This window comes from Pseudorasbora parva, chromosome 16 (genome assembly GCF_024679245.1).
Source record: "Pseudorasbora parva isolate DD20220531a chromosome 16, ASM2467924v1, whole genome shotgun sequence".
Taxonomy (NCBI): domain Eukaryota; kingdom Metazoa; phylum Chordata; class Actinopteri; order Cypriniformes; family Gobionidae; genus Pseudorasbora; species Pseudorasbora parva.
Window position 1 is genome coordinate 12,083,272 of NC_090187.1, and position 12,200 is coordinate 12,095,471.

At 36.3% G+C, this 12,200-nt stretch overlaps 1 protein-coding gene across 1 annotated transcript in view; it reads right to left on the reverse strand.

Annotated features, from left to right (window-relative positions):
* Window positions 1-12,200, reverse strand: part of myo5aa (myosin VAa) — a 130,757-nt gene that overhangs the window by 49,381 nt on the left and 69,176 nt on the right. The window contains exons 14-18 of the mRNA XM_067419641.1: window positions 9,585-9,668; window positions 1,922-2,080; window positions 1,707-1,804; window positions 407-493; window positions 201-309 (exon numbers count right to left, since the gene is read on the reverse strand). Coding sequence (XP_067275742.1) covers window positions 201-309; window positions 407-493; window positions 1,707-1,804; window positions 1,922-2,080; window positions 9,585-9,668 — 537 coding nt within the window. The remainder of the gene's footprint in view (window positions 1-200; window positions 310-406; window positions 494-1,706; window positions 1,805-1,921; window positions 2,081-9,584; window positions 9,669-12,200) is intronic.

Sequence of the window (12,200 nt, forward strand, 5' to 3'; positions counted from 1 at the left end):
GAGAGAGAATAAATAAACTCATAAACTTCATTTATAAGTTAAACTTTACATTCAACAAAATGTTCAGTAGAAAATGAGAGTATTGCCAAATCTGCCATTCTGGGTGGTTTTAAGGGCATTGTTGTCTTTTAATCAGGTCAAAATAGTTCAATACAGAGTATCAATAAGGTTTTATTAGCAGAATTGTCGTCATCTTGTACCTCCACAAGTTTCTCCAGAACGTTCCTACAGGTCATCTTCCTGTCCGTCAAAACATCTTTTTGTTTCATCAGGACACGGTACCTGCTAAAGAACTCTTGATACGTCCATCTGACAAACAAAAGGAGTCGTGCAAACACAAATACACAGTCAGGAGGTGTTTGACAGAAGGGAGTTCAGCATGGTAATGTATAGATCTTCATTGTACCTAGACGGGAAACCAGCTGCAGAGATGCGGATTGTTTCCAAAACTCCACATGCACGCAGTTGCTGCACTGCCCTCTTGGGGTCAAACCTGGTAATGACAGAAATCAGATTTCAGCCTAGCATCGCCATCAATTCTGCAAAATCTACTGATATAGAGTAAAATAAAAACTGATATAAAAATATCTCTCTGGTCTATAAAGTTTTGCATAAGACTGCTCCTGCGCCTTTAAATTAATTCATAATTCAACATAATGATAGTAGTCAGAGCACCAGAAGCATTACACGAGGTGACATTCTTATCCCATTCAGAAAAAGCACATTTGGTCAATTATCATTTTCTGTTATAGCAATACGAAATTGGAACTCATTGCCCATTAAAATAAAAGACATACATACGTATTCCTCCTTTACTACACACCCTAAAAACTGGCTGTCCGACCATTATAACTGCACACATTAATCTGACAGATGGGATCTATTTGTGATGTGACATGGTCATGTTGCTGCCTTTCGATTTTGGTTGCCTGCCTAAATGTTAGGTCTTGTGTCTTAATGTGGCCTTTGTATGACTGTTCTGTGTGCGAAATTTGTAAATTTTTAATGCATGAACTGCTTTTATGTCTTTGTAATTGATGCTTGTTTGTTTGTGCTTGCCTCAAGTGTGTGTGTGTGTGTGTGTGTGTGTGTGTGTGTGTGTGTGTGTGTGTCACACATTTACCTGATGTATGCCTATTAAACAACGGGCCGGGGACTACAGCTGGAAAATAGCCGTAGAGGCTAAAGACTGTCCACGTTATAATAAACTAATAAACTAAACTACACTAATAAGAACAGCTCAAAATTATATATTAAATATAATCTCATGATGAAAAAATATTTGGCCTACACATCATATGAACTAGTAAACTAGGTTGAGAACCACGGAGGCAATTCTTGATTTACATTGTTTCCCCCACAATAATTAATGATGTGATTTGATAATGGATATTACATTTTTTTCTGCATATTTATTTCGGCTGTCAAACAAAATTGTAAATCATTCCAAAATAAAAGTGTTTACAAAATGTGTGTACTGTGTATACTTACTTTGTATATTTGAATATATATATATATATATACTACATGCCAGTGTTAATGACTTTCAGCCTTTTTTGTTCTCTGTTGTTGTGAACTAACAATATATTTCAAAAGATCAGAGAATCTCAATTTATGATCAAAGTATATGGAGAGAGAGAGAGAGAGAGAGAGAGAGAGAGAGAGAGAGAGAGAGAGAGAGCTGATGAAAAACAAGAAAAACTGACGTGAAGGCATGTTTGTAATCGTTGGGCTTGATGCAGCGGACATAATGTGGCGTAGTCGCATTCAGCGTCTCCATCAGCAGGTGCAGAGAGTTACGGAACTAAACAGAGAGAGAAGTAATCTCATTCACTATCACTGCTTACTAATTTACATAACACAACAACACAATTCATGTAGATCTTCAATGAAAGTGAAAAAAATAAGAGCAGGCTTCTACCTGCAATCCGACTGTCTTTTTGTGTTCTTTGCTGGCATGGCCGGCTTTATGCTTGTCTGGTTTGACACTGAGGCGAGTGCGTCCTCCAGTTGAAGGAGCAGCACCAGTCGGACTTGTGGCTTTCTCCTCATCCTGGAACAGCTCCACCAGCAGGTCAAACTGGGAATTACAGCCAAGACAGACTTAACATACAAGCCATGTGGGGCACTTTATCATCATAAGGAGGAACTTTCTGACATAGAAATAAAAAACTGCCATTAGCTTTTAAAAAAGGTAATTAAATTCAAATTGTTATGGACTCAATAAATTTGATAAAGTCATTTGTCACTCATACTGTACACGGTTTAGTTATTTACTGAAGTGACAACCAGATTCGTTTACAGTGATTATTATAATAACTTTTTTTAGAACCATGGCTTTAAGAAACTTAACAGTACATACAACAACAGTAATACAGATGTAATGATATCACAGAAGTATTTTACAACTGTGGCTCAGCCAATCATAATCAAGGACAGGAACTATCCATTTTTATAAAAGTGAACTCCTGAAAACTTCAGGTAGTTACAACCGAATTGTGTTAAATGGTTAGCATTCATGTTTTTGTACAAACTTAGCAGTATGTAGTAGCCTTTGTTTACGGAACTGAATCTTTATTTAGTCCCACTTAATTTAATCCAGAATAACTACAAAGTAAGCAAAGCATAATTAACAATTATGCACGTCAAGGCAAGCAAATCGTTATACAGTGGGATATTAATGAACAGAAAGGGCCATGTACTCAGATAATGTCCCTAGGGTCTCATTTACACTGATCGCTAAGAGTTTGCATCTGAGGGACACTAGTGCTGGTACTAAGCAGCATGCAGTCTAAGCAAAATAAGAGTCCTTATGGGACCAACAATTTAAACATCAAGTCTCCACACAGCAAACAAACAAACTCCAGCTCCGTGTTCTAGTGGTAGGTCTGTTTTTACGTTTTTAGTGTACCCTGGCAAACGTGCATTTCTTTGACTGTTGCATTTTAAAAGTGTAGTTCACCCAAAAATGTAATTGCATTCATTATGTATTTTTATAAATCTGTGTTATGTTTTAACTTTGGTTAACTATTCCGTTAATTAACTTAGCGCCCTGCCCCAATTTCATAGTGAACCGAAAATATCTGTACATATCTCATAACTCATAAAGATCTTTAATGTTGTGTTTTGAGACATTTATTTGGCAAAATATCTGTCAACCAAATGAAAAGGCTGTGAATGAGGAGGTCTCCTTTCACTCTGGGAGTCTAGAGCAGACCATAGAACCGCTAGTCGGGCAGTTATACAAATTTGGCACACTGATAGAGGACAGTCAGAATGGTCATTACAGCAAATTTGGAATCTCTAACTCAATCCCTCTAGCGCCACCACCTGTCCAAAGGTTGTTTGTGCTCATAACTACTGAACCATAAGGGCTAGAAACAAAATTCTGTATTCATCTGATTTGTTGGGTTAAGACTATGTGCACCCTGTCGCCATTTTCCATCATGAAAATGCCATTTTGAATACTTTTTTGAACACCTCTAGGCTGTTGCTCCAATTTTCAAAAAAATCTAACCAGCTCATCTTCTGACCAAACTTGGTGTGTGTCATGACCAAGCGGGTAATCTAGCACTCAGAACGCATACCACCCATAGGGGCGGCCATTGCTAACCAAGCCATCACCTGCTGTTAGCATCCCATTGAATCCTATTCATTTTTGCATCACTTTGACAGTGAATAACTTTACATCTGAGGCGTTTAAAGACTCCATTTGTCCATTGTTTATTTCTAAAGAAACACGACAATGTATAAAAGGCTCCATTACCTTGTATCTTATACTTTCGCCCCGTGGAAGCTGTTTTTGTAAAATAAAATAGGCTTAAGATTGCATCAGTAGATAAATTACCATATAGACAGGAGGAGACGCTCGCAGGCTATCTTTTACTGTCTATGAGACGTACAGTCGGGGGGGATGTGGAGACAAAGTCCGATAAAGTCAAGGGAGAGGAATGGGGGGGAAGCCGATAGGGAGCCAAAAGCAACGGGAAAAAACATTTAAGCTACGTGATTTAGAATTCACTTTCCACAACTACTAGAAGACTTACAACTGTCAGACAGGTTGCACAGGCCACATCTACGTCGTCAAGCTCAGTCTGAGCCTGCACAGTACGCTCAGCCATCAGGAAGTGAGTGCTTCTAATGGACTTCAATTTTTGAAGTCTATGGGGTGGCTGTGTCCATTTCTTTTACTGTCTATGGTTATGACCACCATGACTTGAGGTGGCCTGCAGCGTTTCATTGCAGTGCCACCAAGTGGTGCGGAGATAAAAAAATGTTAAGCCATTTTTGCTGGATGCTTTAGCCAAAAATTACGAAATGGCATCGGCCATTTTGAATTTTGTCCAACAAATTCTATATTTTACGAATACATTGGCGTATCGTATGTGTCTTCTGCAGCATGTCCTGTAGGTACTTAAAAAGTTTGGGGGCAGCGCCACCTTGTGGTCAAAAATTGACATGACATTTCCAAAAATAACTACTAATAACTTTTATTAGTCAACAGTCATAAACCATTAAATCCTTATAATTTACTGTGTTTATAATTTTACAGCTATTAAAATGATCTGAATAGGTCTTTAATGGCTCATTGTTGCAGTTGGTCTGACACTCCCAGCCATGTTAGCATGTCTTATTGACTTCTTTGAGCTTGGCCCCGATAATGACTGCTTGCAGCTATATTTATTATTATATTGAAATAGTTTGGCCTTCACTATCATAGCTAAAAAGAGGTTTAAGTCCATTTTAAATGCAAAGACATTGAGGGCAACATTTTTGAGTTGTCCATTGACCAAAAAAGTATACCAGATTGATCCATTTAACTTAAAAATACTTTTACTTTTCTTTTGTAGCAAGATGCCCTTATGGTCTCATTGTCAAAATCCTTTTGGAACGTTTTTTACAAACCTGCCTTTGATTTGGGTGTTTCAGTGGAGGCAAAGTCTTTTAGGGTGCGTTCACACTTGTAGTTCTGTTAGTTTGGTTCGTTTGGTCCGGACCAAAAAACAAAACATATAGTCCTGGTCCGCTTAGCATTCACACTGTCATTTTTAACAGCGAACCTAAAGTTACCGAACCAGAAGGCATAGGGAGATGTTCACAACCTGATTGGTCGGCTTATATGACGTAGGAGCTGCTTACCGAACATTCAAAACAATGCTGTGTCCTGGATTAAACGCGATCATTTTATGCGTGTACATATGGAATTATTTTTACCAGCTGAGAACTCATTAAGAGCTCATAAAATGTTCAAAACAGCAGCAGTATTTCCTCCGTTGTGCAGAAAAGAGACGGCCGTATCTGTCGTCTGTACCTGCTAATAATGGGAAACACAGGTCCTTTGATGAGAAGAACCAGGTGTGCTTTTTGTGCGCTTTTTCTAGCATTTTCGAAACATGCTCGTCGGACCAAATATTGATTAGGCACCTCCTCGCTGCTCTACGTTTGCCCTCTAATGTTAAAGTTATTCATTTTGGATACACGATCTTTCCGCGCCGTCAAATCAGCTGACTATGCGTTGCATCTTGTGACATTACGTCCGGTTTTTGGTTCGTTTACATGTCTTTGGTCCGTGTTGCGTTCATATATCAATCGAACCGCACCAGAGTTCGTTTGGAAGCGGACCAAGACCCATCTTTTTAGCGGTCTCGGTCCGCTTGTTTGGTGCGCACCAGGGTTCGGATGGCAGCGTTCACATATGTTCAAATGAACCGCACTAACCGAGCAATCGCACCAGGGTTCGTTTTAATCGAACCAAACATGACAAGTGTGAACGCACCCTTAGTGAATAATGACTAAAATTTCAGTCTGTTTCTCAGATAAAGCTGATATGAAGACCACTTTATTTTTTTTTTCTTGGGCCAGTCACTATGAACAGAGAGTGATTGAATAATGACTAAATCTTAATTTCTGGGTGAACTGTAATTTTAAGAGTGTCAAAAATGTACTGGAAAGGACAAAAAGTCCAGTTAATGTAAAAATATTTGAAATAAACAGATGTTTAACTCTGTCTGGGCAGTTGAGTTTGTTTGGATGGTGTTTGGAGGCTCTAGAGGTGAAGCAGGTTTTTTTTTTCTTCAGAGTCAATGCAGTATTGAGATTGTGCCCTGAACAGCAGAAAGCAGCATACTGAACATGCTGATACACGCGCGCGCGCGCGCACACACACACACACACACCCAAACTATCCAATCTTAATTTTGTATCTACTAGACAGCAGTGATAGAGAGATAGCGAGCTAAAGAGGCAGCGTGTATATGCTAATTTTACCTTCTGCAGGGGTACAGGTTGTCATGTTCACAAACAACACATAGACAACATGACACGATGAGAAAACAGAAACAGAATTAACAAATGCAGAAAATACAGATATAATGTACTAGCTGAACAGCAAAGCAGCTCAGACACCAGCTCTGAACCATATTGTTATGTTGGCTTGACAACGAAATATCAAATTTCATTCTAAATTTCTCCTTTCATGGTCCATGTATAAATATCCATTACTGCTGTCAAATGATTTAAAAATGTAACTAATTAATCACATTTTTCTTTAATTAATCATGAATAATCACACCTAACATTAAAATTTGCATTGCAATTTTATATTGTAATACAGATTTTTACATTGAATCTCCAAATTAACTAATTATTATGAATATGAAGGCCAGTAACACTGATACCAATACTGCAACGGATGTCTTTATTACTGTACATAATTTTTTACAGTAAATGAAATGTGTAATTGCCATTCAAAATGACAGTATAATTGAAAGCCATCGTTATTAGGCTTAAAAATATTATAAAAACATTTAAGTGAAATAATAAGTCTGAAGTCTTAAAACAATATTTGCATAAACTCATTTAGCTGTGCATCTACTATAGTATGTTCCATATAGAGTACATAGTAGGGATGTTTCTGTCTCTGTCAATTTCAGCTCTGTTTGAATGAGAGGTTTTTTTTGTTTGAGTTTATTTTTTGTATTCATTTTCACGTAAGACAAATTGCTTAATTTAAATCACTGAAATTAACACATTTTCAGACTTTGTCAAGCCAACGCCAAATTTCGTCTTGTCGAACAAATTAATTCAAATGATGAATGGCACAATGAATGGAGAATGGTTGAAAATGTTTAGTTTTTAAGATTTTTAGCTGATGTCTGGCTTTATTTCAAATGTATAAGAAAATATAAATGCATAGATGAATTAAGCAAACATACACATTATGATATCAACAGATTATCAATGATATGAATGTGAAGAAAATGAATATGGGAAAAACAGATGACCTGTGTAACATGTGAAGTGAACGAATGGGATTAACCAACTAACAGACTGATCTGGATAAGCACCAGAGAGTTGAGCCTATTACTGATATGAATTGTTAATTTAAAATAATACTTGACTTAAAGAATAATTCTATCATTCAGTTTAAGGCATTAATATTTTTTTCCCAGGCAGGTTGGATTAGTACGGCATGTGTTTGCTCTTACCGCACACATTTACTGCCTCATGCTGAGGAGAAAAAGCGTTAAAGAGCATTCAGAAACCCCCAGATACAGATAAAAATGATTTGCTTTTACAGAATCAAAAAAATCAAAAAGCTTAAAAGTGGACTAACATTCTCTAAATCAAAACATTTGAGTAAAATCTAATAAGTGTTAAACTAAATATGAAACTGGCCAATTATTTTTTTTAAGTTGTTGAAAGGTTATTTTCCCTATTACTAGATAAGGATTATTATTATTATACATTTGTATTATTATAAACCTGTTTTGTTGAGATTTAACTGACAAAGAAAAATCAAGCCCATGTTAGAGCTAAGCAGAACTAGACAAATCTATAATATCTATATATAAACATAACTGGTCCATGATTTTTCACAGTTGTATATATTTCCATGACTTTTCTAAGCCTAAAAACAATATTTCCTTATTTCTTTGACCCTGGGAACCCCTAGACTTTTTAAAAGTCAGGTCAGGTCAGGTCGGTAAAAATCACAGAAGTTTTTGTGGCTACTTCACTAAAAAACATAACACACTAAGAATACCATGGTATTCTTTGATATACATTTGAGTACCAAGTAAATATGAGAATGTTCTCTCAAACATTCTTCCAGTAACATTAATAGAATATTAATTTAAAGTTATCTGGTCTTTAATAATGTACTTGTTTCAGAACATTCAGAGAACATTCAAAAGTAACATTCCCATAGTGTTTGCAGAATATTGTATTTGGAAGTTCCCAAAACATTCATATAACCAAGACAGAATTTTTTATTTTATTTTTTTAAACTGGATGTTTTGAACATTCAGAGAACATTCAAAAATAACTTAATAAGAACGTTAGCAAAATGTTCTTAGAATTGTGAGATGGTAAAAAAAAAAAAAACGCTAAAAATACAATAATTTAGTACCATGGTTTATATCAAAGTTCTGTGCTATTACGATCTGATCATTTGAGCTATAGGTTTGGGAAACTCTGATCTATGCAGCTTTTCATTCAGTGTTCCTGTGTCTCAGTTGCCCAATATGTTGGAATGCCTTCCTGAAAAATCCACAGAACACACCCCAGGCCATGAAGACACATCTGACAGGTGACGTCTGACCTCATAACAGGAGCAGGTATGCAGTAGCGTTCTGTCTGAAGCAGTCAGAGCTGCTGAGTCATACAAAAGCTCTTTTTTAGAGCTTAAAAACAGCTTAAGATACTGTGACTTATGATATTGTAACATAGTGAACTAAGACAGGACAAGGATAAGTACGGGTCCAAAGAACTAGAAATATAAACATATACTCCCTGAGCTGTTTACATATGTTGGGACTGTGACAATGACATGCACTAATGCTCCTTTACCAGCAGATGGCACTGTGTCATTGACCTTCTCAGACTTTAAGCCTCGTTTGAGGTCAAAAATCTTGGATGAAAACAGCCTGGCTTCAGCTAACACTGATTTTAATGCTGGTTTTGTCTCACTATGTAGGCAATAACTTAAAGTAGTAGTTCACTTCAGAATTAAAATTTCCGGATAATTTACTCAGCACCACGCCATCTAAGACGTTCATGTCTTTCTTTCTTCAGTCGAAAAGAACTTAAGGCTTTTAAACAAACATTACAGGATTTTTTTTCCCCATACAATGGACTTCAAATGAGTACAACGGGTTGAAGGTCCAAAGTGTATATATATATATATATATATATATATATATATATATATATATATATATATAATTTTTTTTTTTTTTTTAGAAAATTACTGATCCATTTGAAGCTCCATTGAAACTGGAATTTAGGCCTTCACCTCAATGTACCCCATTGAAGTTCACTGTATGGAGAAAAATACTTAATTTCTTTTCGACTGAAGAAAGAAAGATATGAACATCTTGGATGATCATGGGGGTGAGTAAATTATCTGGAAATTCTAATTCTGAAGTGAACTACTCCTTTAACTAAAACCTCTCAATGTTGGGCTAATAAACAGGTACATTACAGATACATTTTTACCTAAACATTACAGCCCTTACTCATAAGCAAATAGAAAGCCTTGATGTATTCATTTCAATAAGTGAAACAGAGATGTATTCACTCACCTTACTGGCCTTAAGAACATGTATCTGCTCCTCGTTCACTGTATCTTTATTCTTCTCCAGAAAACCATCACACTGATACTCCACCTGACAGACACAGAGAGACATTAGAGGTTATCATATCATATCATAGGAAAGAAAATCCATGAACGAGTCTACGAATAGTCCCTACACAGCAGTATAATTACACAAATTGAAAATTGCACTTCTCTATTCTTGTTGATGTCTTTACTTTGAAAGATTTTGGCAATAGTTTAAATGGGTAGCTTCACTTTAAATTGAAAATTCTGTCATTCTTCACTCACCCTCAAGTTGTTTCAAACCTGTATGAATTTCTTTCTTCAGCTGAACACAAGGGAAGATTCTTTGAAGAATGTCAGTAACCAATCAGTTAACTGGAACCATTGACTTCCATAGTAGGAACAAAAAATACTATGGAAGTCAATGGTTCCAGTTTACTGATTGGTTACTGACATTTTTCAAAGAATCTTCCCTTGTGTTCAGCTGAAGAAAGAAATTCATACAGGTTTGAAACAACTTGAGGGTGAGTGAAGGATGATAGCATTTCCATTTTAAAGTGAACTATCCTTTTAAGATGAGCGATACTATTATATTATTTATTCATTTTTTGAATTATTTTATATTCATTTTTTGTTTTGTTTTAAAATATTTTTATATTTTCAGTTTTAATTTGAATGCTTTTTTATATCTATGTTGTTTTGTATTAATTTTTATTACAGTTTTAGTTATTTTAGCAGACAAAATTAATCTAACAATCCAATTAATTACCAATTTTGCCCATTTTTAAGTCAAGTCAGTCAAGTCAACTTTATTTCTATAGCGCTTTTACAATGACGATTGTTTCAAAAGCAGCTTCACAGTGTTAAACAGGAAAATATTGCAAGAAAATTTGATTCGGCTGTACAGTCGTTCTGGAGAAAACAGTGATGTTATCAGCTTATTTTAATTTATCATATAGAGACTATGTTGGCAGATCAGTATTATAGTTTATACAATTAATTAAGAACTAATAAATTATTTTATTTGGATATTTATTTAAATAAATTGCAACTCTCTCCAACTGAGAAATGTCACAAAATGTCAGCAAAATGTCACATTTTTTTGCGATTCTCCATAATTTGTTTTTTTTTTTCACCGCAAAATAACCCCATTCCCATTTTATTTTTATTTTTTTACATTTAATCACAAAAATAAATATTATCTAATTCAACTGTCTCTAAATTTTGATAGCAAAAATCACACAAAAATATCGCTGTCAAATGTCAATCCGTGACATGTTCAGTGATGTGAGCTGCAGTTACATGAGGGATAGAAATGGTGGCAAGCAAACAAAAACAATCTCCTGTTAATTTTGATCTTGGATTCTCTTGAAAAGAAAACTGGGGGAAAAAATTAAATAAAATAAGACGTGTGGAAAAAGTGGTGGTTTGTTGTCACTTTAATTGAGTCAGCGGGTTTAGATTTTTTTAATCTTCAGCTTGAATTATGATTTAGGTCAAATTGTGGCAATCATACAGTGTGTGGTCATGGCTTAAGTCTACGAAAGCTACAAGCTGCTGTGTGTGTGTGTGTGTGTGTGTGTGTGTGTGTGTGTGTGTGTGTGTGTGTGTGTGTGTGTGTGTGTGTGTGTGTGTGTGTGTGTGTGTGTGTGTGTGTGTGTGTGTGTGTGTGTGACCTGGTAATCCCTACGTTATGGGGATACGTTATGTCCCCACAAAGATGGCAATATCCGAAATCCTTGTCCTTGTGGGGACATTTTTAGGTCCCCATGAGGAAAACATCTTATAAATCACACAGAAGGAGTTTTTTTGAGAAAGTAAAAATGCAGACTGTTTCCTGTGATGGGTAGGTTTAGGGGCAGGGGCAGTGTAGGGGGATAGGATGTACAGTTTGTCCAGTATGAAATCCATTACGCCTATGGAAAGTCCCCATAAAACATGGAAACATGACATGTGTGTGTGTGTGTGTGTGTGTGTGTGTGTGTGTGTGTGTGTGAGCCTGTTTATGTGGTTTATGAGGACACTAATTTGTATAACTACATGGGTATTACACTGGTATTACTCTATAAATGTGGTTTATGAGGACATATCAAATGTCCCCATAATTCAAATGGCCTTAAAAACATACTAAATGATGTTTTTTTGAGAAATCAAAAATGCAGAATGTTTCCTGTGATGGGTAGGTTTAGGGGCAGGGGCAGTGTAAGGGGATAGAAAATACGGTTTGTACGGTATAAAAACCATTACGCCTATGGAGAGTCCCTGTAAACCACATAGACCAACATGTGCGTGTGTGTGTGTGTGTGTGTGTGTGTGTGTGTGTGTGTGTGTGTGTGTGTGTGTGTGTGTGTGTGTGTGTGTGTGTGTGTGTGTGTGTGTGTGTGTGTGTGTGTGCATTAAATTTCTATCACACACTCTAAATGTGACTTATGATATCCACCCTCCTTCTCCATGAGTGTTCCCTCACAGATATCATACACCATTTCTAAAAACAGATCCATACCCGTCATAAACTCACGTGAAGACATATGTGCGCCCCTTACGAAGCACACAGGAGACTTGACTCAGTTGTTTTGGCATTAGCATGTTTCTAAGCTCC